General features: G+C 38.2%; 2 protein-coding genes across 4 annotated transcripts in view; both read right to left on the bottom strand.

Moving 5' to 3' along the window:
• Positions 1-1,008: 1,008 nt before the first annotated feature.
• On the bottom strand, positions 1,009-3,023 carry LOC109098810 (neuropeptide FF-amide peptide precursor like). Its single transcript, XM_019112328.2, has 3 exons — positions 2,830-3,023; positions 2,490-2,611; positions 1,009-1,468 (listed from the first exon to the last, which is right to left on the bottom strand). Exons 1-3 carry the CDS (start codon positions 2,983-2,985, stop codon positions 1,348-1,350), a joined length of 399 nt encoding a protein of 132 aa, XP_018967873.2. The 5' UTR covers positions 2,986-3,023; the 3' UTR covers positions 1,009-1,347.
• Positions 3,024-7,219: 4,196 nt separating this feature from the next.
• LOC109070414 (natural resistance-associated macrophage protein 2-like) overlaps positions 7,220-12,898 on the bottom strand; it is a 15,961-nt gene continuing 10,282 nt past the window's right edge. For 2 of the 3 annotated variants that reach the window (XM_042765823.1, XM_042765824.1), the window contains exons 13-17: positions 12,473-12,592; positions 12,234-12,383; positions 12,084-12,157; positions 8,906-9,059; positions 7,220-8,765 (exon numbers count right to left, since the gene is read on the bottom strand). In XM_042765823.1, coding sequence (XP_042621757.1) covers positions 8,658-8,765; positions 8,906-9,059; positions 12,084-12,157; positions 12,234-12,383; positions 12,473-12,592 — 606 coding nt within the window. In that variant the 3' untranslated portion in view covers positions 7,220-8,657. Of the gene's footprint in view, positions 8,766-8,905; positions 9,060-12,079; positions 12,158-12,233; positions 12,384-12,472; positions 12,593-12,898 lie in introns of those variants that run through there. The other variant, XM_042765825.1, reaches the window with a different exon arrangement.

The following is a 12,898-nucleotide window of genomic DNA, read 5'->3' on the forward strand; positions in this document are numbered from 1 at the left end:
CACTGCTCTTTGTGGGTTTGAGTCTCGGGCCGGCAATACCATGACTGAGGTGTCCTTGAGCAAGGCACCAAACCCCCAACTGCTCCCCGGGCGCCGCAGCATAAATGGCTGCCCACTGCTCTGGGTGTGTGTTCACTGCTGTGTGTGTGCACTTTGGATGGGTTAAATGCAGAGCATGAATTCTTAGTATGGGTCACCATACTTGGCTGTATGTCCTTTCACTTTCTTCTTCTTTCTTTCTGTGGTAGATTCTGTCTCATCTTCTGTTTCTGTGGTAAATGCTGTCTCACCCTCTGTTTCTTTGGTATCCGCTGTCTCACCCTCTGTTTCAGTGTTAGATTCTTTCCACCCAGTTTAATCAACCTAAACATTCTTCTGTGGTAGATTCTGTCTTGTCCTCTGTGTCTTTGGTGGATTTGTAAATAGTTAATTCTATTTTTCCCCCCAGTTTAATGTATTTAAACATTTAATCATTCACTCATTATAGTTATTGAAAGATTAAACAATCAGATTTTTGATTTGGACATTTTAGTGTTCACTCAAAACTTTTAAACCAATCAACAGGTTTCACTGGTGTTCAGTAACTGGAAATGTCATGTATCACTCTCAGTGCTTTGGAATATTAATAAAAATAATTTTCTTTGGCTCAGAGAACAAATTAATTCAGTGTGACAAATGAAGCAGGACTGTAACTGCCATAAACATTTGGAGTAAATATGTGTTTGCTTAGTTATCATTACTAACCACAACTGTTAAATGATGGATATAAATATTCTAGAAATGAAATCAAATACATTAAATGACTTATCATTGCATCACATCATATCACATCACATCACAAAAAAAAAAAAAAAAAAAAACCTTGACCCATGACATTTATCTAGCAAACATCGGTTAGTTTGGTAGAAAGAAAGAAAGAAAGAAAGAAAGAAAGAAAGAAAGAAAGAAAGAAAAGAAAGAAAAAGCCAACACTGTTGACAAAATGTCAAGAACAAGAACAGCCAGAAATGTCTCTGAACAAGCAGCTGATTATTTATTTATACCCAGAAAATACATTATACAACACATATGATTTAGAGTGGATAATCACAACATGCCCTCACATGACTATTTCCTCCCCCAAAACGTATGAAAAAATACATTTAAACATTATTGTTTTGTTGTGTTATAATTACTATTACAGGGTTTGTTGAAATGCACAGAAGAGCGACCAATTGTCCATCTACTAAACCATTGGGTTGGTTTAGTAGGTGAGACAAGAATTGGAGAATGAGATGCTTACAGATGATTCAGATCTAATAAATACAAGACTCTAAAGTCCTCACTCAGTTTTTAATATGAGTAGTGTTATTTTTTGCCAAATCTTTGTGGCACAGCCATGCTCCAGATCTGTCCGGGAACCGTCTCCCAGTCCCGAGACTGTATCCTTTCCTCTGTGGACAAGCCACTCCGAGTCCCCCGACCAAACCTGGAGAGCAGAAGAACAATGCCAAAGTGAATTCTGGGGATATTTTTGTCATCTTTATGGCAGATAATATCTTACAGACCACCCACAATCTTCCACCCTCATTGAAATGTTAAAACTGGTGTAAATATTAGAGTACAGCTGAATAGGGGATTGACTTGCACTGTCTTTGACACAGTAAACCACCAGATCTTCTTTTCTACTGAACATGACACTAGGCATCATGGTAACTGCACTGTGCCACCCCGCTGGCAGGTCTTTCAGGGTAGCGTGTTGGAGGTGAGCAGTGTCTATGCCACATCAACTAACCACTGGTGTACCTCAGGGTTCAGTCTTGGGTCCCTTCCTCTTCTAACATTACTAAGACCTTTCCTGCGTGTTTCCCACCACTGCTACATCAATGATGTGCAGCTCCACCTGTCATGATCCCTACATGAATCTCAGCTGGACTATTGTAATGCTCTGCTTGAGATCCTTCTTCTGTGTGCATTCAAAACTCACACTCACTCACTTGTGCTTGCAAGCAGAACAGCAGCTGGATCTACACTCACTTTTACAACTGTATGTTCCTGCTGATGTTGTGTGAACAATGCACTCATATTATTACCTCCTTATTACTAATGCTTTAGCATTAGTAAGTTGCCTTGGACAAATGAATCTACTAAATGAATAAATAGAAGTATTGTAGTAAGAATACATATATTAAAACTATTCCTGTAAAAACACCAATTTTACCTTGTTGATATTATTGTTTAAGATGGTAATTTTAAAGATGTGGTTATAAAGCCATGCTAATGATGCCCTTGTGAAAAAAAGTGTGCTTAATTGTATTAAATGTGCACTAGTGGCAAACTTCAAATCTTAGAGAGAGAGAGAAAAAAAGTACTTGCAGATAATATAAAATTAATGAAATGAAAGAACACTTAAGTATATTAGTATATTGTTTTAACACATATTATTCCTGTAAAGAGTACTTTTTTGATAAGTACAGTGTGCAGTGTGCAATTGGTTGAACTATACATACCGCTGTGGCTGGTGCAGCACTGAAGGGTTGCGTTCGTATCTCTGAGAGCCGTGGAGTAAAGAGCGCAACATTTCCACCAGAAGACGATCTTCCAGAAGATGATCCATCTGCTCCTCCGTGGCCTGTTACACATCAGTGACAGTCAGCATCACAAACACTCAAGCTGCTCTTTTACTTGAATGTCTCCAGTCAGATATGCTACAGCTGAGTAAGGAAGCTGGGCTGAAATTTCTTTAAATGCATGAGAAATTTCCAAACCCGTTTCATAGCCATAGGCATCTACCTGCTGCTTTGCACTTCAGAACTTTTACTATCAAACACAGAAACATGCGCATCTCACCCCACGACTCTCCAGCATGTTGTCTCTGTCTGCGTCCTCGTGTGACTCTAGCAGGAGTTTGCTCTGCTCCAGTATGTCATCTTTGGGGATGGACTGGCCCATATCGGTCATGACCAGCAGCACACCCAGCAGCATGAACCACACGCCCGCTTCCATCACTACAGTACTACAGCCGCTGGACCAGCTCAGTCTCTGCTCAGCACCAACAGTACATCAACAAAATCATTAAAACCAAATAACAAAACAGCACATACACCTCCCAACCAGGGTTGCCAACATAAAAAAAACCAAACAACTGAAAATCTTACATTGGTGATGGTCTGTACGATGGATCCCACTGGAGATCAACACGCTCATTAACAGATCAGCACATACTCTCCCAACTAGGGTTGGCAACTTCAGAAAAGAAAAATAATGGACAATTGTGATTCTTTATAGGAAAGTAAGGGATGCTCAAAATAGTTGTACTGTACCACATAGTTTATGTCATGTCCATATATGTAGTTAATTATGTGTATAAGAGGTTCTCAGAAAAAATCACATTGGTTCTGCTTAACCTATTTATGTACAAAAATTCTAAAAAGAATTGTAATGTCATACAAAAAACACATTACACACATCAGTCTGAGTAAATTGCATCACTATAAAACTGTGACTGCCCAAGGGGTGTAGTAATTTAGGTGGATATACTGTGAAAATACATACATGCATATGGCATAAAATGTTCTGTGCAGTGCCCCAGGAGTAGCCTGTGTGACTCTAATAATGTTTTAAATGTTACTATGGTAGAATACACAGCAGCTTTTGAACAGCCATAAATGAAAAAAATATCCCTTTGCCCTTATAATGAGGTTCTTACAGTGTTTTCTAACTCAGGCTGAAGCCTTACACACACACACACACACACACACACTGGGATCTGCCATTAAAGTGCTGCTCATGTCATCGGGGATGAACCTACGCAACACATCCATTAACCACCATGACTACTAATCGGATTACAGACTGAAGTGTTAAAAAAAAATATATAATAATCACAAAATTTTTCTGTCTTAAATAAAGATTTAATAATGTCAATCTTTAGGACATCATGAATTAAACTGATGCCATTTACTGCAGCTCAAAACGTTGTAAATAAAACAACGCTATTTCAGTTTTTCAAACCAAAATCTCTAAAATAAATCATACACCAAATGCTTTTGAAAAATCCAGATGTGTTTGAAAATTGAATGAACAAACGTGAGACGGAGCATGAAATGTGAATGTAAATGTGAAATGTAAAATAAATATTTTATGAAATGAATAAAACATTAATTTGTAAATGCACCAGTGTGTAGGCATTTTTAGTGTTTTATATACATGAGATAAGGTAAGAACATGAATGAAGTAAAACAATGATATAAATAAAATAATCAGTGCTTTAACTTTTTCATGAAGGTCTACTAACATTACTGTTCAGGTGAGTAATATAGCCTAAAGAAATCTCATAAAGTAATCAAATGTAAATGAACACTGCATAGTTTTCACTGTATGATTTGATAGAAATTGATGCTTATTAAAGCTAACGTTAATCAGATTGAGAGCGCTGAGTGATTTTCTCTTTGTCACTGCTGTCACTTTAAGACAATATACATTGACACATATCGGATTATTTTCTCCCATCTGATAAACGTCTGAATATTATTGCATATAAAAACAGTTGGCAACTCTGGTGAGATAGCAAGATAATGTCTGTATAGCAATAAGAAATGAATGTGTTTTCTTAATCTCTCCAGTACTGACAGCAGAACCGTTAACGTCAGAGCTTATCGATCATAATTTAGCCCCGGGGTCCATTTAGTACCATGTTTCGGGACCCATCCCTATCTCTCGGGGAGAGCCCTTGTGTTTTACAGGAGATTTAGTGCTGGTTGATGAAGCTTTACTCTAATAGCTCACCAAAAGAGATGACTCAGCTACTGCTCTTTTAACGACTCTACAGCTGATCTCAGAGAGACGAAGGAGGCTTTCAGGTTTTCCCATCATTGATGTGTATGCTTGTGAAGTGTGCTTAATTGTACTTAATACTTACCTTTTCTTTTTCTTGTCTATCATATTCTTAAAAAAAAAAACCCTGGCTACGTGTTCTGTACTAGACTAACTGACAATTGTCATAGCACTTGTATACCGTTGTTGTTCTCTCGTTGATCTGATTTCTTCTATTGTTCTCATTTGTAAGTCACTTTGGATAAAAGCGTCTGCTAAATGATTAAATGTAAATGTAAATGTAATGTGCACTTCTTAGTGTTCTTCAGATCTTAAAAGTGTCTCTTAACACACCTAATTACACCTTTAAATAATGTCTAATTCAAAGTTTTATTGTAAAGTTAAACCATTTCTAAATGAAATCTTGCCATGCATTAAAGTCTCTGTACAGAATCTGCTGTCGTTTATAACACTGTCATCGTTCCAGTGATACAGCAGCTGTACATGTGCATTTGTTTCTGCTGTAAAACTATCCGGCCTTTCCATGGGATTTCTCCCAGAACAGATGTTTTTGGAGAAATAAACACAAGCCATTCACCTTATTAGAAATCAGTGTACCAGCAGAATTATTTAGACATAATACAGCTGCTTTAAATACATTCTCTTAAAGTATATTCTTTCCAAGACAAGTACTCTTTTTAAAAGTATGCTGACATGCTTTTTTCACAAGGGCTGTTTCAAACGCTGAATTATTAACCAGAAGATGCAGAAAACAGAATGAATAAAACTTAGAATATCTCTGTAAAACAATAGTTTATGTAGATCATGAACCACAACCAAAATGTGACGTGAGCATGACTGGCAGGACATTACATTATGGAGCTAATCTCCATAATATTGCCAGATTGACGACACAAAAGGAAGGAGTGCACTTGATGATGAAATTTTAAAAAAGCTTTGTTTTCTGCCAACTGGCAACCCGGCGTGCTGAAATACAATTGGGTAAACTAACAGTGGGCGGGATTCACAAACCAAAACAGAGACAGACATTCCGGCCTGGAACACACATTTTTAAAGGAGAATAACTGACTGTAGCATTGTTTTTCAGATAAACATGTGTGTTAACTTAGCGTGTTTCTTAAAGATCTGCAAATATATTATGGTATTTTTATGCTTTAGTGGAGTCAAAATCTTACATACAGCACCTTTAATCATGCATTTTTGTCACATAGAAATGCACTTGACAGTAAAGCATTGATTTTGAGCTAAAACGCAGAAAATGTACCGCTGTTAAATTCTCTCATCATTTCCTCATCATCATGTCATTCCCGATTCAAGGCTTGTCACAAACGATTTTTTTTTGTCCACAAGTCCTCTATTGTGTGGTGTCACAATTATTTAACTGCTCCCGATTGAGACGGAGCGTACCTGAACTCAAACCACAATATCATTTTCATTCGTTTTTGTCGCTTTTAAAATGTCTATGTGGATTTTATTCAGTTTTATTTTTAGTTATTTTAGTAAATCAGGATAAACTAAATGAAAATGAGAAATGTTGCCTTGTTTTTATACTTCATTTTATTTCAAGTAACGAAAACTGTCTTACTCAGTATATTTATCTTTAAATATATAAATACTAAGATATATTTACTTAAGCATTTTTTAAGCAACTTTTAACCATTTCTAACTATTTAAAAGTTTAATGCTTTCAGAGTAACGTATCAAAATTGAGTGAAATTAATGCTTTAATAAAGAAAAAAAAAAAATTATTAATAAAAAAAAAAATAACAGTAAAAAATAATAATAAAAATACCTTTCTGGCATGTTTTATTCCAATCCAAAAAAATAAAAAATAAGTGTAAACAAACATTTTAACAAAAAAAATTCTGCTGGTCCTAAATATTTGTGTTGCTTGATAAACACCAAAGCAAATTTTATTTTATATGTATGCTTTTTGCATGGGGTAACCATGGTAACGGCTGTATTTCTGCTGGTCCTAAAGCGCCACCTCCTGTCAGAGAGTGAACTTGCATCTTTATTCAGCACGCCTGCTGATTTAGTTATTTCTACACAATCCTGGTAATAAGGTATAACAAAAGTGTTCATGTTCATTACCGTACTATAGATCACACTGTTGTTACATTGCACAAAATGCAGAATGCAGTGTGTGCAATCCAGCTGTGCAGCTGGATTATTAGGTCCTAGAGCTGAAACTTCGCAGCCAGATGATTTCTGGCTAAAAGCGGATGAACCTGTCTTCATGTCTGTGGTGTCCCAGGGTTTTAGAATCAGCTGAGAGCTGAAAGTCATCTAGTGTGTTCCAGGACTAAATCAGGCACAGACAGCTCACTCGTTTGTTTGCACTCAGTCCACAAATGCTGCAATTGTGTAGCACTAAAACATTTCACATCATATATCAGGAAGGTGACATTTTGGGCTTTTATTAATTTGTCAGCTATCCACATACAGTGTGTACAGACCCGTCAGGTTCTTCAGCTACAAACATATATTGTTCATATCTTAAAACATAAATATATTTATATTAATTATTCCTTGTGTTTGACAGCATGGAATGTGTTTAAAACATACAGCAGAACTCAAGTATCTGTCTCATACACCAAAATAACTTACATCTGTTATTACCAGACAAATGCAGAAACAGTGAATCAAAGTCATAAATCAAGACATTGAGGGAAACTTTTAACCATCAAGGACAGTCACATCTAATAAAGATACGTGAGAATTAAGAACATGACAAAACAATCAAAAATTAAAGGCACTTTTGTTGCTTCCTTCTTAAAAAAAAAAAAAAGCTGCAAGAACTGTATTGCTTTTTATTTAGTTGATAAACTCTTGCTAGTACTGTCAAATCTGTTGATCAAACAGAAGTTTAAAGTAGTGATGCACCTAAACCAAATGGACAGCCAAGAATAACAGCATCTTTGAAATGGGGAGAAATAGAAAACAAAATGGATAAAGGGATAGAAAACTCTGTCATCATTTACTCACCCAAGCCGTTCCAAACCTTTCTTTCTTTGTTTGAACACAAAAGAAGAGATTTAAAGAAACCCCATTGACTTCCACTGTACTTTCTTCCACACTATGGAAGTCAATGGGTACCGTCATCTGTTCGGTTATCGATGTTCTTCAAAAACATTTACCTTCGTGTTCAACAGAAGAAACTCATACAGGTGTGTAGATGACATTATGTTCAGTTTTTGGCGTGTCAGTCGTGTGAGGTATGATAAACATATGCTGGTGTGCACAAACTCTCAGGCGTCTCATGTGCGTCCTTATTTCAATGCTGGTTGTACAATTCCTTCAGGAATATGAATACTGATTTTCTTTCGCTCAGGTATTAAAACACGTGTTTAAGGGTGCAGAAGGCGGGCTAATATTCCTACAGGTCATAAAAACACTTTATCGGTTTATTCATGCTAACAAAAACAAAACTCTGAGAAGCTTTAAATAACTTCAGATCATCTTGTGTGCTGTTTACCAGCAAAGTCGTTCTTGCTATAGTCATTAGTAAGTTAGTGATTCATAAACGGTTTAATTTGAACTGTTAAAACGATTGTACACAGACCTGTGTACTTTCTGCAACGAATGATTTCATCCCGTATTTTTGCAGCTGTTGATAGTAAACAGGTTATTTGAGGAGCACAGTAGATCTACACTTACATGAACTCAACTAGACGAAGAATAGTACATCTATAAAACATGGCAAAGCAAGGAGCCATGGATCAGGAAGCAAAGATAAAGTCAAATATTTGGATTGTGCTGTTTGTTACAGTAAGGACGTTGCTCACATTAGAAGAACAAATGAGCGTAGTTCATACTTTGGACATGATCTGATGTTTGGCTCAGGAATCAAGCTCTGGCTGTTCATCCACAAGAACGGCGGGCGGATACCGAACCGAACCTCTGAAATCCAGACAAGAGACGCCGAGAGCGATCAGACAGTGCCACATCTGAGGAAACACACACACACACAGATCTGAGAAACACACCCATGACCAGTGCAGGGGTTCTGTTCTAGCATTTCTCATTCATCCAGGTTTAAGGAGCACATCATGACAGAACCTGAAGATGAAACGGAGAGATGGCTCACCAGGTAGAGGATGAAGCTGAGATAGGCGAAGGAGAGGATGGCGGAGAAGACGTAGAGGATGGTGTTGTTGAGTGCAAACACATACACCACCACAAAGTAGATGTTGATGGCGCACACCCCCAGGATGAGCAGACCCCCGCTGATCTTCCACATGCTGCAAACACAACACCGTCATCTACAGCTGATCACAGCTCATGAAGATACAACACATCACAGACTGAGAGCGCCAGCAGTGTTCATCAGCGCTACACGCCAGCGCCACCTACTGGACACATCACTCAAACCCTATGTGTGTGAGATTCATTGTTTTTAACACATTGAGCTAATCAGGCAGAGCGCTGTGCTTGGTGAAGACTGTTCACATTAATACTTCTAAAGACTTCTGAGAAAATGATGATGATCATCTCATTTATCACCAGTAAAATATGGAGTGCCTCAAGGATCTGTCCTAGGTCCTCTGCTATTTTCAATATACATGTTGCCCCGTGGTAATATTATTAGAAAATACGGGATTAGTTTCCACTGTTATGCTGATGATACTCAACTATATATCTCAACAAGACCAGGTGAAACTTATAAATTATCTAAGCTAACAGAATGTGTTAAAAATGTAAAAGATTGGATGACCAATAATTTTCTCCTATTAAATTCAGATAAGACAGAGATATTACTTATTGGACCAGAAAACATTACACAGAATCTCGTAGATTACAATTTGCAACTAGACGGATGTACTTTTACTTCCTCTACTGTAAAAAATCTGGGTGTTATATTAGACAGTAACTTGTCTTTTGAAAATCATATTTCCCATGTTACAAAAACCGCATTCTTCCATCTTAGAAACATTGCCAAGCTACGAAACATGTTACCTGTTCCTGATGCAGGAAAGTTAGTTCATGCGTTCATGACCTCTAGACTGGACTATTGTAATGCACTGCTAGATGGTTGTCCTGCATCCTCAATAAACAAGCTACAGGTACTCCAAAATGCAGCGGCTAGAGTCCTTACCAGGTCAAGAAAATATGATCATATTACCCCAATACTACAGTCTCTGCACTGGCTACCTATTAAGTTCCATATCAGTTACAAAATATTATTACTTACTTATAAGGCCCTTAATGGCTTAGCTCCTGCGTACCTAACTAGTCTTCTACCACGCTACAACTCATCACGCTCCCTAAGGTCACAAAACGCTGGACTTTTGATAGTACCTAGGATAGCAAAGTCCACTAAAGGAGGTAGAGCTTTTTCGCATTTGGCTCCCAAACTCTGGAATAGCCTTCCTGATAATGTTCGGGGTTCAGACACACTTCCTCTGTTTAAATCTAGATTAAAAACACACCTCTTTGGCCAAGCATTCAAATAATGCATCTCATAATTTTGGACTGCAGTTATATCTGATCAAATGCGCATTATTATTCTTTAGCTTGGGTTTAAACTAATTAATTTTACTTGGCTGGAACAGCAGCAACGCTAATTATGTTTCTATTTGTTTCTCTGTTTCTGCTGGATTTACATCCCGTGGGTAACTAGGATTTACACAAGCTCCAGTCTGGATCCAGAACACCTGAGAAGAGATGATGCCAACCCCTCAGAGGACCTCAGATGATGCTAACCCAGAAACAACATACAGAACTACCACATTTTGCAACAAGTTTGATTTCATAATTGCTGTTAATAGTGTTAATCGTCTGTTTGTATAAGTCTTTTATTGATTTTTCTGAACATTTCTGCCGTATGCACATAAACTGACAGTCATCACTGATAAGCTACTACTAAATATTGTAGAAACTTAATTTTCTGTAAAGTTGCTTTCCAACGATTTGTATCGTAAAAAGTGCTATACAAATAAACTTGAATTGAATTGATGATGACATCCATAAAGTGCTGAGGTTCACCGTTTTATCATTGATCTCCAGCGCTGCCTGATGCATTATGATGCAAACAGAATATGACACTTTCATTTTTCTTCATCGTCTCACATCATGGGCATTCATTTGGGTTATTTTAACGTTATAAATTTAGATTTTAATAACGCTTGGCTGTCTATGCAGTGGAAAGGCAAAAACACTGAGATCAGTGGTACCTGACAAGAGAAGAACTTCAACACCCATAATGCACTGGGCATGTTGCCAGCCAAGGCCACTCCCAGTCTGCTCACTGGATAGGAATGTTCAGAGTCTGATGGGTTCAGCGGGAGTGCGGGTTTATTTTGATCAGTTGTTGTAAAGATCTTAAAGTTCCTCTGTGTATATGATGATAGTTTCTCTCCACTACTGACCTACTTCTGATTTATCCATTCACATTTTTCAACATTCCAAAATGTTGTACAGTAAATTCCATTTCCATAACTGGATTCTGCAATTTCATCCACATCACAGAAATCATATGGTCTTAAATAAAGCACCTCAGCTGAAGAGGGGCTCGATTTCAAAATAATGAGGAACATTTTTATGGAATGTATTAGAGTACGATACAGGGTTCACACATATTTTTACCAATAAATTTCCACGACCTTTTGAGACAACATTCATGACCTAATGCTCCATTATTTTACATGAATGTTTGTATTTCTCATAGCGAGTGTCATGGACGGATGCCCAAATCCATTATAATTTCATAAATAACACTGTTTTTGTGTCACAGAATGTAGTTTTATATGTTTTTAGGCAGGAATGAACTCGTTTAGACTTCAGATATATGGGTTGTTAATAAAGATAACATCTATTCCACAATTTGCTTCAATGTTTCCAGAGATATGAGCTCCAGGGCGAAGTCTAAAGTCTGCACCCATCTCAGCTTTCACCTCCGATGTTTCAGTTATATCTGTGCTACTGATAGTAATTTGTTCATTTATTACTCACCGTTTACTTGTCTTTATGTAACATGATTTATTAAAATGCAAGGTTACATGAAATAAATTTCCATGACTTTTCCAAAACTTTTCCAGGCCTGGAAATTGTCATTTTAAAATGGCATGCTTAGGAATGTAGTGAAGTATAAAAGTTCACTGAAGGACAGATACCTGAATGTACGAGAGTAAAAACCCTACGTTAACTTCACCATACTTCCAGCATCACTAGTGCAGTACTTGTGTCTGATGTTTCCATCAGCTTCAGCATCATTCTGGTTCTGATAACTGCTGAGAGTTCAGGGCAGTAGGGACAGGGATACTCACAGTCCGTTGGCGAAGTCGTTCATCAGTGAGGTCAGGCTGGTGAAGGTCAGGATGGGGATCAGAGCGAACGGCAGCTGCTCAACACAAAGAGATGAGATCAGGAGATGTGCTGGGGTTCAGCAGCGGCTGCACAGCGTCACACACCAGTACCTGCATGCTCTGCAGCACGTTCAGGAAGTCGTTCATGCCGGTGAGATGCTGCACGTCCTCAAAGACGGCCACCAGGAGCGTGGGGAGGATGGCGATGGAGCGCGTCAACAGCACGCGAGCGAAGCGCGACCAGCGCAGGTTCAGGAAGCCCTGGGGGAGCCGGGAACAGGGACGCTTTCAAACACAGAGCCCAAACACAGAGCCACTCAGTGAACCGAACGGTCTGGAGAAGCACATACCTCCATCACAAACTGACCCGAGTAGGTTCCGGTCATGGTTGAGCTCTGTCCAGCGGCGAGGATCCCAACGGCCCAAATATACAGCGCAGCCGGGCCAAAAAAACAGCCCAAAACCACACCTTCAATCACAAAAGAGACCGCTTCGTTCATTCACAAGCACACACAGTGACATGGATATTTGATTGAATGTAATATTTGCAGTGATGAAGTGCTTTAAAAGCCAAAGTTCAATTATTAAACTTGATATTTTGACCAACAGGTGGCGCTGTCACCCAGTCACGGGAAACATGCAGCACTTGCATTTACATCAATGCATTTGACACATGCTTTCAACCAATGTGTTCAAGGGTGTTCACATCTGTATTTTCATCACTTCTTGCATTCCCTGGGAACCGAACCCATGACCTAAGGTATTTGTTTGTGTCG

Source organism: Cyprinus carpio, chromosome A11, assembly GCF_018340385.1.
Source record: "Cyprinus carpio isolate SPL01 chromosome A11, ASM1834038v1, whole genome shotgun sequence".
Taxonomy (NCBI): domain Eukaryota; kingdom Metazoa; phylum Chordata; class Actinopteri; order Cypriniformes; family Cyprinidae; genus Cyprinus; species Cyprinus carpio.